Source organism: Scyliorhinus torazame, chromosome 15 (assembly GCF_047496885.1).
Source record: "Scyliorhinus torazame isolate Kashiwa2021f chromosome 15, sScyTor2.1, whole genome shotgun sequence".
Taxonomy (NCBI): Eukaryota; Metazoa; Chordata; class Chondrichthyes; order Carcharhiniformes; family Scyliorhinidae; genus Scyliorhinus; species Scyliorhinus torazame.
In genome coordinates, this window is record NC_092721.1 from 118,957,694 (window position 1) to 118,978,049 (window position 20,356).

The 20,356-nt window shown below is 46.9% G+C and overlaps 1 protein-coding gene across 1 annotated transcript in view; it reads left to right on the forward strand.

Moving 5' to 3' along the window:
* The window catches only part of LOC140391772 (interleukin-18 receptor accessory protein-like), an 80,841-nt gene that overhangs the window by 55,409 nt on the left and 5,076 nt on the right, over nt 1–20,356 (forward strand). The window contains exons 7-9 of the mRNA XM_072476634.1: nt 6,209–6,354; nt 13,453–13,602; nt 16,133–16,315. Of these exons, the coding sequence (XP_072332735.1) occupies nt 6,209–6,354; nt 13,453–13,602; nt 16,133–16,315 (479 nt within the window). The remainder of the gene's footprint in view (nt 1–6,208; nt 6,355–13,452; nt 13,603–16,132; nt 16,316–20,356) is intronic.

Sequence of the window (20,356 nt, forward strand, 5' to 3'; positions counted from 1 at the left end):
TTGCTGGACCCTCGCCACTGCTACCTGTCCTCCATCTCCAGCTGGTCCTGCAGGTCCTTCCCAGGCTCGTCCTCCGGCCCCTCCTAGTCTGGCACCTCCTCGTTTTCCTCCTCAGAACTGGCCACATGTTCCTTCCCCTCCACCTCCAGCATGTTGCCTCGCTGCTATGCCAGGTTGTGGAGGGCAGAGCAGACCACCACAAAGCAGGTGACCCTCTGGGAGGGTGTACTGCAGTGCATCACCAGAGTGATCGAGGCATCGGAACCGCTCAATGACAGACCAGGTGGCTGCATTGGTCTTGTTGCATCGGATCTCCGCGTCGGTCACCGGACTCCAGTCCGGACCATCATTAGCCACTTCCTCAGCGGGTACACCTTATCATCCATGTAATATCTGTAAGGAATTGGAGAGGGTGAGAGTCTGGCGACCAGCGGTGTCTTCCACCCCGGGACCATCCATTCCCCCATTGCCCCCCATCCCCCCTCCCCACATCCCCTACCAACTGACTCACCCTGCCCATGCACACCCGTCCGCAGCGAGGACACCTGGTCATCAGACCCTGTATCCCAGACACCCGCACTTAATGTTGCCTGGATCGGGTGCTGGTCTCATCACCGGTGCTCACACCCACCCTCTGGTCGCGGAGTTGTCTGGTCGCAGTGCTGCGGCCCAGTCCCTGGGTGTTCGGACGTTGTCTGCTGCGTCCATGGTATAGCTTTCTGCAGTACTCAGGCACAGTGTCCAGGCATCACAGTCTGATTGGGATGTTGGGCAATAATTCCCACATGCTACATGGCACGCCTACCCCCGGGAATCTACTTGGGAGGTGTGAAGTGCTCATTTAACAACGATTGCCAACTCTCGATTAGCAACAGCTTTCAGCCACGTGGCCAGAGGCCTCCACGGTCAATGGGAGTTATGGGTGGTCGGGGGGCATACAGGCAGAGGCTCCTGTAACGGGCTCACATGATCTAGGGGGTGGCACGGCGGACCCGCATGTGCTGAGACACCCACCAACCCCCCCAATTCAGGGACCCTCCCCCCACCCTGCCAGCCAAGGTCACCGATGGCGACACAGCCCGACTGAGGTTGGCCCCCCTGGGGGCTCCTACCATCCCTCAAATACCAGGGAGCAATCCCAGTGCTCCCGGGCTCATTACCTGGGAGCGAAGATGGCTGTTCACCCTCTCAGGTCACCGCAGCAGCCATTCCACCAGCTTCACGTTTTTAAAAAGGCTATATAATCATCACCCACGTGACAACTTGCTGGGGAGGCCATTAGATCGCAGGAGGCCATTAGATAGGGGTTTTCCCCATTAATTGTATGGAGATTGGCCTTAAGTTTTTATATTTTTTTAAATATAAATTTAGAGCAACCCAATTCATTTTTCCCAATTAAGGGGCAATTTAGCATGGCCAATCCACCTACCCTGCACATCTTTGTGTTGTGGGGGCAAAACACACGTAAACACAGGGAAAATGTGCAAACTCCACACGGACAGTGATCCAGGGCCGGGATCGAACCTGGGACCTCGGTGCCGTGAGACTGCAGTGCTATCCATTGCGCCACCGTGCTGCCCTAAGTGGTGATTATTTCACCAAAGGGGAGTGTGCCGGTTCGATCAAAAACTGCTCAACACCCGGTGGGGCCCTTGATTCTGGCCCCTCCAGTGTTCTAACGGCCGATTCGTGCTCTCGCCCATGCGCAATGCAGCCATTAAATCTCGCCCAGTGTGTCACTGGGCATGAGTGGCTTGCAGCCAAGACAGCAGGGAAGGATAGAATGTATGCAGCTACTCTGAGGGTGCGGTCACACAAGAGTTCTTCTGCAGAGGATTAGGGTTGGGACTTTGATTAGGCAGTGTACAGAAGGTGGCTGATGGGCGTACACAATGAAATGTTTTATGCATTGAGAAGCCAGTCAGAATGCCCCCAGTCACCATGAAGAAGCACTCTGGGACCAATTTGGTTCAAGGATTTGCACAGAGCTTGGACCCCATTTTTTCCAATGTGTAATTGGTAACCAACTCCATGAGAGCACACGTGGACCCCATCATGATGCACTGTGTGGGGCTGTTGTACAATGGGAATTTTGAGTTGTGCTCAGTGAAACCTTAGTTGACTGAGGCAATCACAGACAGTCTAACCCGCCTTCCTCCAGCTCCTAAGCTCTCATTGTTTACCTGGTGACAACAGCTGTCCTCTCATGATGCTCAAATTCTGTAAAAAAAAACAGCAATTCATTATAATTTGGGACACTCACTCTGGTGAATGCTGCAGGAATGCTCCTCCAGACTGGCCCAGGCAATGGAGCTTTTGCTTCAGCACCTCAATGGTCTGCACAGTGATGTATTGTGAGTCAGTGTTGCTGCATTGCACTTATGGTGGCCATATGTGGTTGGGTCGTGCAGCAGAGTCACGATCCAGGTAGTCAGTGAGAAGCCCATACTGCCTTGGAGCCACCCTCTTGTTTGATATGGTGGCTGAAAGACTGAGGGACCAACAGGCTGGTCCAAAGAAAATATTTAATATTTGCTACAGGGTAGCTTGATGTGCTGAGCTTGGTCACACATCGTAAGAGAAATGCTCTCAGAAGACCCTGGGTAGGTAGACCTCCTGTTGTGGTCTCTCCTGTCTCTGCACCTCCCTCTGTGAGCAGCTCATCCTGCTCTGTAATGCTTCTGCTCTATTTGACTCTCATTCTGCAGGGCAAGGTGGATGAAAACTCTTTTTCTTCCAGTACCATGCACTCGGGGGCTTTGGTGACCATGGGCTTGCATGTGTTGGCCTGTAGTTATCCTGGGCAAGGGACTACAGAGATTTGCCATTGCCGACTGTAGGTTCTAGCTGACCAGGAGACTCTCACTCTCTCTGCCTGCCGTAGATATATTGGAAAGATTTGCAGGCTGATAATCAACCTGTTTGGCTTTGCCATGAACGCAGGATAGAAACTACAACATCCATAACTACAATTAGGTAGTTCACCTGAAATCTAAACCAAGAACTTCTCCATATGTGGAAGTTTTGGAAAAGGTGCAAAGGAGATTTACCAGGATGTTGCCTGGAATGGAGAGTAGGTCTTACGAGGAAAGGTTGAGGGTGCGAGGCCTTTTCTCATTAGAACGGAGAAGGATGAGGGGCGACTTGATAGAGGTTTATAAGATGATCAGGGGAATAGATAGAGTAGACAGTCAGAGACTTTTTCCTCAGGTGGAACAAACAATTACAAGGGGACATAAATTTAAGGTGAAAGGTGGAAGATATAGGGGGGATGTCAGAGGTAGGTTCTTTACCAGAGAGTAGTGGGGGCATGGAATGCACTGCCTGTGGAAGTAGTTGAGTCGGAAACATTAGGAACCTTCAAACAGCTATTGGTACATGGATTACGGTAAAATGATATAGTGTAGATTTATTTGTTCTTAAGGGCAGCACGGTAGCATTGTGGATAGCACAATTGTTTCACAGCTCCAGGGTCCCAGGTTCGATTCCGACTTGGGTCACTGTCTGTGCGGAGTCTGCACATCCTCCCCGTGTCTGCGTGGGTTTCCTCCGGGTGCTCCGGTTTCCCCCCACAGTCCAAAGATGTGCAGGTTAGGTGGATTGGCCATGATAAATTGCCCTTCGTGTCCAAAATTGCCCTTAGTGTTGGGTCCTGGCATCACACTAGCGGTACGTGCTGATCTACCTAATCTGCATGCCTTCAATGCACACTCGTAATGCCCATGCTGCCGACCTCCCCAAAATGCTGTCCTTCGTGGGCTGCAATGCAAATCTGCATGCAAAGCATTTAACCAAAACAGTACCGCTGAAACCAAGGGCGCTATGGTGCCAAACGTTGCTGTCCTCATCTTTTCAGTTACCTAAAATGGATACATTTGTCACATGGCCCACTGATAAGACAAGCTTCTCACAGAAATATAACTCCAATTCTTAAAAATGTCAGTAGATGAGCATATTTCTCCTGATAATATTAGACCACGGTCCACCCATCCGTTTTGAATAGATAGTTAATTGTGACAATCTTTTTAAAAATAAATTTAGAGTACCCAATTATTTTTGTCCAATTGAGGAGCAGCTTAAAATGGCCATAGGTGGCACGGTGGCGCAGTGGTTAGCACTGCTGCCTCACGGCGCCGAGGATCCAGGTCAATCGCCGCCCCGGGTCACTGTCCATGTGGAGTGTGCACATTCTCCCCATGTCTGCGCCGATCTCACCCCCACAACCCAACGATGTACAGGGTAGGTGTCGGGGAGAGGGGCAGGAAGAGGGGGAAGGGGAGGGGAGAGGGGGAGGGGAGAGGGGGAGGGGAGGAGAGAGGGGGGAGGGGAGAGAGCTATGTGCTGGCTTTACTGCTGGTGGTTTGTTTAAAGGAACTGTTTGGGGTTGAACTGTGACCCCTCTTGGGAGGGGACAATTGTTCTCTCTCTCACACCGTGCTCCACATCTGTGTGTCACTTTCCGGTGGTCCTTGCTGCTCATTTGGGCACCTTTCCTGTTCTTAATTTAGAGTACCCAATTCTTTTTCTTCCCAATTCAGGGGCAATTTATTTATTTATGTTCTTCATTCCTTCATGGGATGTGGGCATCACCGGCGAGGCCTGCATTTGTTGCCCATTCCCTAATTTCCCTCGAAAACTGAATGGCATTTTCAGAATTAACAACATTGCTGTGGGTCTGGAGTCACATCTAGGCCAGATCAGGTTCCTTCCATAAAGGACGGTTTCATGGTCATCTTTAGATTTTTTATTCCAGCTGTTTTTTTAAATTGAATTCAAATGTCACCATCTGCCCTAGTAGGATTTGAACCCGGGTCCCCACAGCATTACCCTGGGTGTCTGGATTATTAGTCCAGTGACAATACCACTATGCCACCATCTCCCGTGGCCAATTCACCGACACTGCACATCTTTGGGTTGTGGGGGTGAGACCCACATAGGCACGGAGAGAATGTGCAAACTCTACATGGACAGTGACCCAGGGCCGGAATCAAACCTGGGTCCTGGGCGTTGTGTGCTGGTTTGAGAGCTGGTGATTTTGCTTTTGGTGTCTTCTAATATTTTTAGCAATTGCTGATTCTTTTGTATTCTAGAGTTTTCAATAAGCTCAAAATATCACATGAGCTGTGGATTAAGCTAGCCTTCCAACCGAATCAACCAACAAGCCAGAAACTAAACCTGACAGCATGACCTCGATAACCAATCGCCTTGAACTTCCATACAGCTCATGCCTTCTCACTTCACATAACTGCCTGACTGTAGAGAGCCATTCTCACCGCAGTCACCCTCCACACCGTGTGAGGGTCTTCAGGTGTCATGAGGCTGGGAAACGCACTTTCTCAGAGTTCCCCACTCTGCCCAGGCAGCCTCGCCGTACTGGGGCACCATGCATGAACCTCCCAGTCGTCCCCAGGTTTCACCCGATGGATTCACCAGCTTCCAGTCACTATCCAGCTGCCACTCTGGAAGGGAAATTCCTCAGCAGTGACATCGCCACAAGCCCAGCAAGGAGAACACCGGAAGTGCTGCCGCATAGCAGCCGCAAGACCTTTAAACATAGATGCTCACAGACATGAAGGGCCACTAAGACCTGCGAATGACCCCACCACCCGAGATACTGAGACCGAACCTAGCTCCGAGTTAAACTTATCTGGATCCCCACATCCACTCTACTGCCCCCTCTGTGAATGGCACCCTGGATGGTAATGCCGATCTGTGTGTTCAACTCCAGTATCTCCTTCCGAAGTGAAGTTGCTGTTGTAAATCGCGCTGGCATGACGTCAAACTGGCGCCTGATGAATATTCAATGAATGGGAAAGTCCCAGAGGAATAGCTCACTATGATATTATAATGTATTAAAATGAGATTCCCGGGCTTCCGTGGTGGATTTCTCATGACGCCACCGGAGCCTGGAAAATCAGAAATTGCAATTCCGGCCCTGGGTCACTGTCCGTGTGGAGTTTGCACATTCTCCCCGTGTCTGCCTGGGTTTCACCCCCACAACCCAAAGATGTGCAGGTGAGGTAGATTGGCCACGTTAAATTGCCCCTTAATTGGGAAAAAAAATAATTGAGTACTCTAAATTTTTTTTAAAGGATTTGCCAATTCTCACCAAATTTTCCACCCAGGTCAGCATTCTCATTGACTGCTAACGCAGGCTCATAATCATTCCTTGAAGCAAATTAAACTAATTCTCATTTAACCTCTTCAGGGAGACAAAAACAATCGAAGGATTTACATTAATTTGGAATGCACATCTGAGTAAAGTTACTGAGGAAGACTTTAGTACCAACTTCACATGTTTCTCCCAGAATTCCCAGGGAAATTCATCTGGTGAGCTCAGACTCAAAGAGAAAGGTAAGAAACTAACAGTGAATACTTGCAGTGTCAAGTATTTCAGAACACTACAACATTAGAATTTGTTATAGTTTCAGAGAAATCCCTCAATTACTGAAATAAGACAAGACAGGTCAGAGATTAAGAACATATATATATTTTTTTCCATAAATTTAGAGTACCCAATTCTTTTTTTCCCAATTAAGGGGCAATTTAGCGTGGCCATTCCACGCATTTTTTTAAATGAAAATTTTAGAGTACCCAATTCATTTTTTCCATTTAAGGGGCAATTTTAGCGTGGCCAATCCACCCACCCTGCACATTTTTGGGATGTGGGGCAAAACCCACGCAAACACGGGGAGAATGTGCAAACCCCACACGGTCAGTGACCCAGAGCCGGGATCGAACCTGGGATCTCGGCGCCGTGAAGCAGCAGCACTAACCACTGCGCCACCGTGCTGCCCGCCAATGCACACATGCATGAAAAAATACACACACACATATTCACACACTAATACACATACATAATTACACATACACTTAAACACACAGAACATATACACAAACACCCACACAAATACAATCACACACACATGTGCTTAAACACAAACACACTTACACACAACACACACACAGCTACACACACACAACACATACACACGTTACACACACAAAACACATACACACGTTACACACACACAACATATTCACACACAATTAACACACACATGCAGCACATATATACACAATTACATACACACATACACTTGAACGCATACACAAACAACACATACGCACTCATACACACAACACACTCACACAAACACAATTACATACACAAACAACACATACGCACTCATACACACAACACACTCACACAAACACAATTACATACACATACAACAGAGACACACAATTACACATACACACTTAAACGAAGCACAATATATATAATTACACATAATTTAGCCTCTAATGTTAGTTTCTCTGCTGTTTGGCCTTTCACACCTATTGCTCTCTCTGGGAACTGCCATTAGTACTCTTTTCCCTTGGTTTCTGTGGCTATGACTCATCTTTCATTCTCTCACCCCACAGTATAAATATTTCCCACTTTCTATGTCTTTTAACTTTGACAAAGGGTCATCTAGACTTAAAACATTAGCTCTTTTCTCTCCCTACAGATGCTGCCAGACCTGCTGAGATTTTCCTGCATTTTCTCTGGTTTCAGATTCCAGCATCCAGAATAATTTGCTTTCATATATAATTACACACACTAACATAGACACAAATGCACACACATGCATAGACACATACAATTACTTTTTTGATATAAATTTAGAGTGCACAATTATTTTTTTCCAATTATGGGGAAATTTAGCGTGGCCAGTCCACTTAACCTCCACATCTTTGGGTTGTGGGGATGAAACCCACACAGACAGGGGGAGAATGTGTAAGCTCCACACAGACAGTGACCTGGGGCTGGGATCGAACCCATGTCCTCAGTGCCATAGGCAGCAGTGCTAAGCACTGTGCCACCATGCCACCCAACACACACAATTTCACGTGCATCCAAATATACACGCACAATTGCACATACAGACACAACACATACGCACACTCACATAACCACAATTCCACACAAAACAACACATACACACACACACAATTGCACACTCACACAAACACAATTCCACACACACAATTACACACACAAACACAATTCCACATATACACACACGTACACACAAAACTACATACACACAACACACACTCACACAAACACAATTACATTACACACACACATACACAATTACACACACACAACATCCAGCCACACAAACACAATTACATACACACACAATTATACACACACAGCACACAGTCACACAAACGCAATTACATACACACACAATTACACACACACGCACTTAAATACATGCACAATATATATAATTACACATACACTAACATACACAAATGCACATACACAATTACACACATGCATAGATATACACACACTAACATGCACAGACACTGACACACACAACGTACACACAGACTAAGACACACATAATTGCACACACATAAATACACACACAAACAACACATAAACATAATTACACACACAACACATACACAATTACACACACACACACAATTACACACATGTGCACTTAAACACATGTGCAACATATATAATTACACATACACTAACATACACAAATGCACACACACAATTATACACACACATAGATATACACACACTAACACACACAAACACTGACACATACAACATACACACACTAAGACACACAATTACACACACACATAAACACACACACACATGTCCACACACACAATTACATACACACAAACAACACAAACACAGAAATGTATACTAACACACACACACACACAATTAAACACAGGGGAAATTTCCAACCACATTGCTCCTGGTGCACCTCCCGTTATTCCCAGAGCCCGTACGGGGGGTTCGCGGCAGGCGCTGAATGGAGCGCGGTTCTCCTGACCAGTGGGCGTGAACCAGACTGGCATAATTAAATGAGTTCTAAAACTCATTGAAATATGCACAGTCTGTTTCAGGCCAGAATCCCCTGGCATCCTTGCTTTGCTGGCCCCAATGGTGCAGCGGAAGCCGGTGCGAATCAGTAATGATTTTGAAAAACGGAAACTAGTTGTAATGACCACACCAGTGGGCTCAGAGGCCATTGGAGCACCCGAGTGGCCGGGGAGAGGGCAAGGCAATGCCAGGTTGGCACTACAGGGGTAGTGTCAGGGTGCCAGGCTGGCACTGCCAAGGTGCCCAGTTGCCATGGGGAGTGCCAGGGTGTCACCCTGCCCTGTCCCCGGGGCCTTCAATGGCCTACGAAATGCCACAGGTGCCATTACAACTGGTCCACATTTGTGTGGACCAGTATGAAAGGGCGACATGGTGAGCTCTCCCAAGCATGACCAGTGAGTCCTGGGCATTGGATGAATCTGGCATCCAGGTATTTAAATGAGCCATTGTGCGCATTTAAATATTCCCATCTGGGTCTTGCCTAGCAAAGCCGAGATCTAGATTGCGCAAGGCGGACAGAGCAAATCGGCTGACTCGGACAAGGTTTCACGGCAGTTGTGGAGCCCGATTTGCAGCTCATGCAGGATTCACCCATTGCGCCCAGATCCACACCGGACGCTGAATCGCCGCGCTGTGTGGGATATTTCAGTGAGAATCTCCCCAAGCTCCAGAAAAATGACTAATTGTGGGTGAATTGGGATCTGGATCGCGCCTATACACCCAGTGAAAATCACCCTGCGATTCACACCCATCATGACACATAGTCATTTTTCGGTCGAAAGGTGCCCACACACACACATGCAAATGCACAATTACACACGATTAAACACACATGCACATATACACACACGCTAACATGCACACATACACACAACACACACTCATACACACACATAGATAATAACAATTACACACACACATACACACAATAACACACATTCACATGCACAATTACACACACACAATTACACTAACACACACGTACAATTCCATGCACACACAGACTATTATACATATGTATACACACAATTACACACACATATACACACACAATTACACATACATGTAGACACACAATTACACACGTATGCACACATACAATAACACACATATAAAAAGGTGAAAAGGGTTTACAAATGGAGAAAGCAAGCACTTCGATTCTTTTAAAAAGTCCAGAATCTCACTGTCATACTAGAGTCTTTTGAGATTGAAGCTTGAAGCATTGCTGGTCTGATAATTCCCTTTTGGATGACTGAAGAAATGGAAGTTGGAAGTCTTTGTTGGTGAATTCATAGTGGGTTATCACTTGTAGCAGCAGGTTTCTGGATTTGCCCCAGTTGCGGTGCATTGGAGCCCCTGAGCTCTGACTTGGCTCTTCAAATTGGTCAATAAAATGCTGGCCCCACCTTGTTGTCCTCCCGGGCCCTCGGGAGGCCATATTCGGGTATTGGACCAACCAGCGTTGGAAACGGGCGTGGAGGCAGGTGTTGTAGCCTTCGCCTCATTGATTGCCTGAAGGCAGATCCTGATGGGATGGAGGGCAACCTCTCCACCCTGTGCACTGGCGTGGCGGGGGGACCTGCTGGAATTCTTCACTCTTGAGAAGGTTTAGTTTGAACTGAGGGGAAGGATGGAGGGATTCTACAATTCATGGACATTATTCATTGTGCACTTTCAAGAACTGGATAACATCGAACATTAGTTGGGGATGGGGGTTGGGAAGGTTGGGGGAGGGGGGGGGGGCGGTGTGTGTTGATGGTGACTATGGGTGATTCCTGATTCCTTTTTGCCATTTGTTTATGTGAACATGCGGGCTAATATTTAGGGCTTGGTGGGAGGATAGGATCGTTGTTATTGATACGGGGATTGACATATTCGTTACTAATTATTGTTTATTGTTGGTGGGTGCAAATTTGGGAGAAAATGTGAAAAAGGAGGAGAATAAAAATATTTTAAAAAAACATGACAGCCTTGGTACTTGACTGTTTTGTCTTGGCTCTATACACGCACCAGAGCCTCTGATATCCTGCAACCTGTAAATATGTTTATCTCCTAGTTCCCACACAATAAGCGGTCAATTTCTACACTTCTAGATTTCTGCTGAAGTTTACTTTCTTACCTTTGGTTCTTTCACACATTTCAGGCCAATAAAACATTTGGTCAATGAAAGACCAGATTACAATTTCACAATATGTCACCTTTCGAACGCTTTTACCCACGGTATATAACTATCAGGAATAAAATAGTTTTGTGTAAGATTAAGCATATCAATGAAATTAGAGAAAAGAACAGCCTGTCACAGTATTTCCTTAGTTTTCATTATATTCGGGATTTCCCAAGATTCTTATGCCTTTTTCTTCTGGAATATACACTTGGAAAGACAATGTGGGGAGATACACATCAATTCCTGCTGGAAGACCATTGACCTGGTGAAAGATGTTCTTTATAATGCCTGTATCTTGCTGGTCTTCTAATTGTTACAATACCGGCAGAGATTGTTTTCATTTAAAGAAAAATTTGAACACCCAGTGATCAACTGAAAGAGGTTATGACACAAGATTACACAATTTAAAACAAATGAATTTACGATAGGAGAAACAAGTAAAGCAAACACTACTAAATAAACACTATTTTAGGTGAACACTTACACTTTACATTGAAAAGCATAATAAAACACAATAACATATATGTTGGACTAAAATTCTCAACTGGACCTCCCCTTTTCTCTCAGAATGTCTTATCGCACTCTTGAAGGTTCCTTTACTTCCTTGGACCAAACCAAAGTGCCACCACTTTCTTTAGAGTACTCCTTATTCCTGACAGCCATTTTGCATCTGGTCCATGTACTTTTCAGCTATCAGCAGACTTTCTTTCGCTGCTTGCTGAACTCAGGGATTTCACCAACCAACTCGAGTGCTTTCAGCTCTGACCCCCAAAGAACATCTGGAAAAACCCATGGACAACTTCCCAGAATTCCAACTAAGGCGCCAAACTAAAATACTCATCTCTATGGCAAGAGAGGTTAGTTGAGATGCCAAGTCTCAAGCAGGGTGGCAGTGCCATGGTGCCAGGATGCCAGGTTAACAATGGCGCCCCGATCCATGAGTCATCCTCCTACACTGACGAGCTGAGCTCACCTGTGCAGGAAATGAGATAAGTGCAGACTCAGCTGGGTGTTCCTTACTGAGGCCCAAAAAATGGCAGAGTACCGTTAGATAGCGGGGTCATTCTCAGTAGCAGAGTCGTTCTCGTGCTGCAGGCGCGGAGAAACACCCCGCTTTATGCGCTCCAAACTGGATTACACGTGTTAAAGTGTGGCCTCGGTGGAGAGAAACTCCCTGGGGCCAATGAAAACATCAAAGTGCCGTTTAATAGCGCGATGTTTCTTGGCACTGCAGCCGTCGATAACACCCCACTAAATGCTTCCAAAGCTGTGCAGCACGGTGGCGCAGTGGTTAGCACTGCTGCCTCACGGTGCCGAGGACCCGGTTTGATCCCGGCCCGGGTCACTGTCCGTGTGGAGTTTGCACATTCTCCCCGTGTCTGTGTGGGTCTCACCCACACAACCCAAAGATGTGCAGGTTAGGTGGATTGGAGAGACTAAATGAAATGAAATGAAAATCGCTTATTGTCACAAGTAGGCTTCAAATGAAGTTACTGTGAAAAGCCCCTAGTCGCCACATTTCGGTGCCTGTTCGGGGAGGCTGTTACAGGGATCGAACCGTGCTGCTGGCCTGCCTTGGTCTGCTTTTAAAGCCAGCAATTTAGCCCTGTGCTAAACAGCCCCTTTGACCCTTAATTGGAAAAAAAGAATTGGGTACTCTAAATTTATAAAAACAAAATGCGCCCAAAACCGGACGTAGATTTTTTTTCCGGTTAAACCATCCCCTTTGCCTTTATGCCTCTGTTAATTGACAGTTAAACACACTTCTGGACAGCCTCCCACATTCCAGCCTCTGTAAACTTAAGGTCATCCAAATCATTGCTGTCTGTATTCAAATTGCTCCGTGACTTCGCCCAATACTATTTCTTTAAACTCCATATGTCTGCGCTTCCAGTCTGGCCTCTTGAACATCCTGGATTATAATTGCTCCACCTTTGGTGGCTGTGCCTTAGCTATCCGGTTCGAAGTTCTGGAATTTTCATCTCTACAACTCTCTACCTCGTTTTCCCCCTTTAATATGTTCCTTAAAATCTACAACTTTGACCAAGCTTTTGGTCATTTTACCTCATATTTCCTTATGTGGATTGCTGTCAAACTTTGCTTTATATTGCTCCTGTGAGGCATTTTGAAACATTTTATTATGTTAAAGGCACTGTAGAAATCTAAGTAATTGTTGGTGATTAATCACTTTGTATGAAGACAAACTCGGTCTTTGGTCCTGAATGTAAATTTCATTAATCTGTTCAAAAACGCTGAGGTATCATAACACCTTGCATTCAAATGTAAATAATGAAAAAAAGGTTTGTAAAATGAAATTGAACTACTATAAGCTAAAACATAATAATATTCTTCCTTTCTCATATTAATCTTTCAGAATCCAACATCTTTCAAATAAAAGTGATAACCATATCTACACTACTAATATTTGTGACTATTGTTTGTGGATGTGTTGGAGTCTATAAATTTTGGATTGAAATTGTTCTTATTTACCGACATTACTTCTCTAAGGATGAAACTGTTGGAGGTAAGATAAATTCTAGGTTACAAAATATTGATGGAATGCCCACTTTTTAAATTGTAAATCATCCTGTTCGTAATTTCTCCACAGATACAGTCTCATGGTCATTTAGGACCATTATATTGCAGCTCTATTGTATCTTGGCCGGAATTCTCCGACAGTTGCGATTCACTTTTCCCAAGGGCAGTGCTTCCCACCCATGGGTTTCCCGGTGATGCGGTCGGCTACAATCGGAAATCCCATTGAGAAATGGTGGGAAGACAGAATCCTGCCACCAGCGAATGACACGCTGCCAAGAAACATGTGACCAGGGGACCGGAGAATCCCGCCCCTTGTTTTAATTTTTTCCCGACACAGTATTAATTGAAAAAATGAGGACTGATTTTTTTACTGGTGGTGGTGTATTAATTTCACCTCCCCCACCACCCACACCCCCCGCTTAATGCCAGTACAAAAGTCAGTCACAAGCATGAAATTTCCCTCTAGGTTTCTACATTTTTTCAAAAGAATTTGAGAATATTCAGAAAAAAAGGATATTTTTGAATAATTAATTTGCTATCTTTTGTACTTCAGTATGCTAGCGATGTGCTACTTTGTAATTTCCAAAAGGTAATTACAAATCATTTGAAGAACACCCTTGCCATTTTGGAACACTAGGTTTATTGTTTCTGTTTTAAATATTTACTGAGCAACAAATGGGAAAATGACTTTAAACCTTGCCAAAGTGACCCTGGTAACCCAGGCGGAGATTGAGTATTGACAAAACAATCAGGAAAATTTTGAAAAAATTAAGGGATGCCTTTATAATTCACAGAAGATTGTTACCTTTCGGAAATTCTTCAACTGAATGAGTGATGATTGTGCAGTGTCAGTAATTAACAGACGGGCAGCACGGTGGCGCAGTGGTTTAGCCCTGCTGCCTCATGGCGCCGGGGTCTGAGGTTCAATCCCGGCTCTGGGTCACTGTCCATGTGAAATTTGCACATTCTCCCCGTGTTTCCGTGGGTTTCGCCCCCACAACCCAACGATGTGCACGATAGGTGGATTGGCCACGCTAAATTGCCCGGTAATTGGAAAAAATTAATTGGGTGCTCTAAATTTTTTGAGAAAGTAATTAAAACACTATTTAAATTTCCCCATTAACTCACACATGGATAAATTGGGATGCCTTGCACCTAATATTTTGAATGTAACCACTGGGATAGGGACAAAAAAAATCTTGGTTTGTGTTTGCATCCTAATAGGATGAAATTGGACATGGCTCTGGTGGCAAAACAGGTGGAATCGTATTTGCCAAGCATTAACATACCTAATATTAAAGTGTAAGGGTTGCATTTTCCAGTCCCCAGGTGACTGGCATGGGGCCAATGTAGCAGGAGCTGAAAAATTGTTTTCTTGCTGGTGTAAAATGATGGCGGGAACTTGCGAATCCTGCTTGTAATGGCGGGCCACCAATAGCGCCTGAGGCTGGCGTCAAACCATTTTGTTATCTGTTAATGAGATGCGGATGAAAACCTGGCCAGAATTGTTCCCCCACCATCCTATTTCCCGTGTTACCAGTGGGATGACATGGAACACGTTCGGACCAATGTGGCACTCACATCGGACTTACCTGCAAGAGGGCCTGGGGCAGATTGGAAGGGAGGATGGAGGCCTCCATTGACAGTGGAGCCTCAAACAACATATGCAAGCAGTGGGTGGGTGGAGCATCTACCCCAGGATCTTCTGGAGTTTCCTGGAGGTGGATCTTCTCTCTTCTTTAATATTCTCCTTCAGCGGTGGTGAAGTTTTTTTTTAAAATTTAGAGTACCCAATTCATTTTTTCCAACTAAGGAGCAATTTAGCGTGGCCAATTCACCTACCCTGCACATCTTTAGTTTGTGGGGCCGAAACCCACGCAAACACGGAGAGAATGTGCAAACTCTACATGGACAGTGACCCAGAGCCAGGATTGAACGTGGGACCTCGGCGCCGTGAGGCAGCAGCACTAACCACTGCGCCGCCTTGCTGCCTAGCGGTGGTGAAGTTGATGTCCAGGTGAGTTTTAAATGTGGTGCCTGGATATGATGGCAAGGAATGAGCCATCCAGCCTACTCCGCCACCCAAAGCATTGGGAAACTCCCGACTGCATAATTAATTGCACCAGGATCACGCAATATAGCGCAACCCCCCCCCCCCCCCCCCCCCCCCCCCCCCTGCCCCCCACACCCGGCATCTGTGGCAGGAGACAATTCCAGTTCCCATCCTGGCCAGAGGAATTTGTCCTGGCATGGGAAATTCCACCCAATGGAACTTAAGCTGAGCAGATTGTTTAACAGGCAGTAAAATGCCATGAGGCCTGTTGTTCACCCTCTGCTCATGTCCAATTTAACCTCTAATAGTTCTGAGATTACAAATGTGATTTTATACAAATGTACTCTTCCTTTGTTTGTAACAAAGAACTTTAGAACATTTCCAAAATGGCTGAAAGGCAGTAAACTCTATTTTTGTTGCTTTCTCTCACACCATCACCTCCTCGCAAATTGCTCGTGACCAGATGGTAAAGAATTTGATGCCTTTGTTTCGTATGCAAATACTTCTTCCTTGGGGGAGGATGATGAAAGCAATAATCATATTATTACAGAGGAGATGTTTGCTCTGGAGCTCCTTCCATTCGTGTTAGAAAAACAGTATGGATATAAACTGTGCCTTTTTGAGAGGGATGTACTGCCTGGAGGGGGTGAGTACTATTTGCTTTTGTTTTATTCATGCTGTATTTATTGTATACTGTGTATGTTGTGAGGATTGTCACAGGAATGCCTCTTTATTTTTTAAAATAAATTTAGAGTACCCAATTATTTTTTTTCCAATTAAGGGGCAATTTAGTGTGGACAATTCACCTACATTTTGGTTTGTGGGGGTGAGACCCAAGCAGACACAGGGAGAATGTGCAAACTCCACAAGGACAGTGACCCAGGGCCGGGATCAGACCCGGTGACATGAGGCAGCAGTGCTAACCACTGCGCCACTGTTCTATCTGAATGTCCCTTTATTATATAAAACTAAAAGATAGGAAGTGGTTGATTCTATATCTTTACATTCTCGTTCATTTCTACATGACCAACACTTCCATAAAAAATGAGCAAATTATTAGATTCACTTTAATGAATGTCAAAATCCCTACACTTCCAACAGTTCCAAAGTGTGAAATTCTTTGAAGCCTCACAGAAAATTCACTATTTACACACATGGGTATTGCACTGTGTTGAAGAATAATTGTACGAACATTTCTGACAGGAAAACCTTTAGTTTGTTGTTGTTTACTAAGGGTTCCCGCAGCTTTAAGGTTTCAGATCCCTTATTGAATACCAAATTCAGATGCATTATTACCATCATTGAGTGAGATAAAAGCAGTTTTGGTAAGGTCAATGGAGAGTCCACACACCTAGTAGGTCGAAACTTTATTTCACACTAATTATTACATGGAGCTACAGTAGTTCCCCAATGAGTCTTCTCTAGTCGGTGCCTTACTGGCCAACTCTATTTATACATCCAGAGATTGTTAATGGTCCCCGCCCCTTATTGGGGGAGCTTGTATTTTAATGGATCCACAGGGTAATTAATCATCCCTACCCCATTAGACCCGTGCGGGTTATAGCCTGTATTTGATGATGATACAGAGCAGTCGAAAGTGATGCCAGAACGTCCCTGTTTTAACCCGCTGCATTATTCATATAATTGTAAATAATGTTAGTAAAATACATCAAATATGATTAAAATGCTTGTTTTACTTTTAAATCATACCATATGAATTGCATTTGAACCATGTAATGTAACCAGGTGATCATATAATTTTTTTTTTTAATTTAGAGTACCCAATTCATTTTTTCCAATTAAGGGGCAATATAGCGTGGCCAATCCACCCACCCTGCACATCTTTGGGTTGTGGGGGCGAAACCCACACAAACATGGGAAGAATGTGCATGCTAAATTGCCCCTTAATTGGAAAAAATAAGAATTGGGAACTCTAAATTTATATAAACAAAAGAGTGCTGAGCACAACCACTTGAAAGTGGAAGACTCATACATGCATGAGGATATGGAGGCTGCCAGTTCTCTCTGCACCTAAGCTGGCTACCCACCCCCAACCCTGCACCATGCAGTGTCCCATGTCTACTGAAGGTGAAGGAGGCAAATGGTTCACTCCACTGCAGTGTGGATGCATTGAAATGGGGCTGTGAGGCAGGACATGCCATTGCACTGGTCCTTCGACTGTGACATTTTGGAGACTTTGTGGATCCTGTGACCATGACAAGACTTACCCTGGCTGAGTAAACAATGTTATTTATCCGCTTGTGGCCCTGGGCTGTTGACTCCCTGTGTGCCCCTGGGCACGTACGGCATCAGCCAGCTGCATCCATGCCACATTGGGCCTCCTCTTACCAATGGCTGGGTACAGAATGTCCCTCCAGCCTTGACATGGTCGAGGAGGATGCGGAGGGTGACATCACTAAACCTGCTGGCGAGGCATCAGGCCGTCCAGGGCCTTCGGCCCCTGTAGCCCCTACCGGGGGGAACCGGGCAGGAACCGCAGAGCATACTGCTGGCAGGGGCCCGCCAGCTGATGCTACCCCTGGCAGCAGGGACGAGAGCCAGGGCCAGAGTGCCATGGTGCCAGGCAGCGATGGGGTCAGGGGTGTGGAGATGTGGGGGGATATGTGGGGGCAGAGTCCGCAGTGCCAACTGGGGCACCGTCTAGCTGTTTTGGGCACGGAGGTACGCACCATGCTAACATGTTGGCCTTCCACCCCCTGCAGACAATGGATATTGGAATTCAACCAGCAATGGTGGCCTTCCTGCTAGTCGCTGCAGCCCTCGGAGATGCCCTGCGGCTGTATGAGCTGGGGTTGCTTGAGGAGGAGGAAGCTGTAGCAGCAGAGCGTGCAGCAGCGGAGCTTGCCCCAAAGAAATAGGAGGCACCGCCCAGAATGGAGAGCCAGTCGCCCAACAGGCCGAGGAGGAGGAAGTACAAAGGAGACGCCGCATGAGGCCTCGCGTGTACCGGCAGCGCCTGTCATTCGAGGGCCTGCAGGACTGTGCATGCCATCAAAGACTCCCCTGATCAGGGACACAGTGTGATATACCTGCCTGATCATGGCGTACCTGGCACTGCGAGGGAATTGGGGAGGACACCTCCTCCCGGTGGTAGTCAAGGTGATGGTCACCCTGAACCTTTAAGTCATCGGCTCCTTCCAGGCAGCAAGTGGGAACCTGTCCGGGATCTGACAGACCTCAGTGAATAGGTGCATTGGCATCATCACGGAGGCCCTGTATACCCTGTCGGCACAGTACATTCATTTCAATGTGGACCGAGCACATCAAGTTGCCCGGGCATCGGGGTTTGCCACCATCACCAACATGCCCCAGGGTCCAGGGAGTAATCGACGGGATGCATGTCCCCCTATGAGCATCTACAAATGACAGGTCGATGTACGTACAGCTGATATGTGACTTTCAGATGTGCATCATGCATGTCTGCACCAGGTACCCTGGCAGTGTGCACAACGCCTTCATCCTGGCACACTCGACGATTCCTGGCATGTTGAAAATGCTCCCCACTGGTTGGGAGGCTGGCTCCTGGGCAACAGGGATTATCCACTGTAGTCGTGGCTGATGAAGCCTATCTGGAGGCCACAGACCGACTTCGAGACCCGCTACAAAGACACCCATACACCGACCAGGGCTGTGATCGAGCAGTGCTTCGGCCTCCTGAAGATGCAGTTCAGGTGCCTGGACAGCTCTGGAGGGTCCCTCCAGTATGACGCTGAGAGGGTCGCCTGCATCGTGGCGGCCTGCTGCGTCGTCCACAACATCCCGCAGCAGTAGGGCGATGTGCTGGAGGAGGAGGATGAATGCCAGGCCTCGTCTGATGAGGAGGATGCGGGGGAGTGCGGGGATGGACAGGTTATGGGGCGCAGGCAGGTATGGAGGCCGCACGATGTGCCAACGCGCATGGGATGCTCTGATCGCTTTCACGTTCACTACCTGGGGACTGGCAAGAGGCACAGACAGCTCATCCCACTCCCACCCCCCAAACCCACCCCACCGCCTGCAACCACTTCCATGAAACAATGTGTTGGCAGTGACACTGGGTCTGGTCCATGGGATGGAGGATGATGACAACCCACTCTGCAATGAGCTCTCGTGCTCCGCATCAAATGACAATACCTGAGTCCTGCCAATGGTAGCACTTTCCACCGTCCATCTGGGTGATCCCTGTATGCGAGCTGGTCATTCCATCACCCGGTCCCATCGGATCCCTGGGGTGGCAGTGATGGGGACAGCTGGGGGAGGAGGAGGGGGGGAGGGGGGGAACCCAGACTACCACAATGTCCTCCCAGTCCCCCTCCCACCCCCCGGATCCCCTCTCTGGCCAGGCCAGACAAGCCCACCCCTCACGCCCATCTGACAAAGCACCAAGGCAGGTTGTAACGGTGTGAAAAGGTGTTTAATGTGCACAAGTACATACAGATATGTGCCCTAGCCCCTATAACTAAACTGTGCCCTGCAGCCATGACAACTTAACTGGTCACAGTAAGAAGTCTTACAACACCAGGTTAAAGTGGGATCACTAGCTTTCAGAGTACAGCTCCTTCATCAGGTGAATCACGACTAAGCGGGGCTCACTTCCTTGCCCGCGGCCAATTTCCACCCCGGTGAAATCCCTTTCCTCTGAGCCATCGACCAGAGGTGGGGGGGAGGGCAGTTGGATGCATGCAGC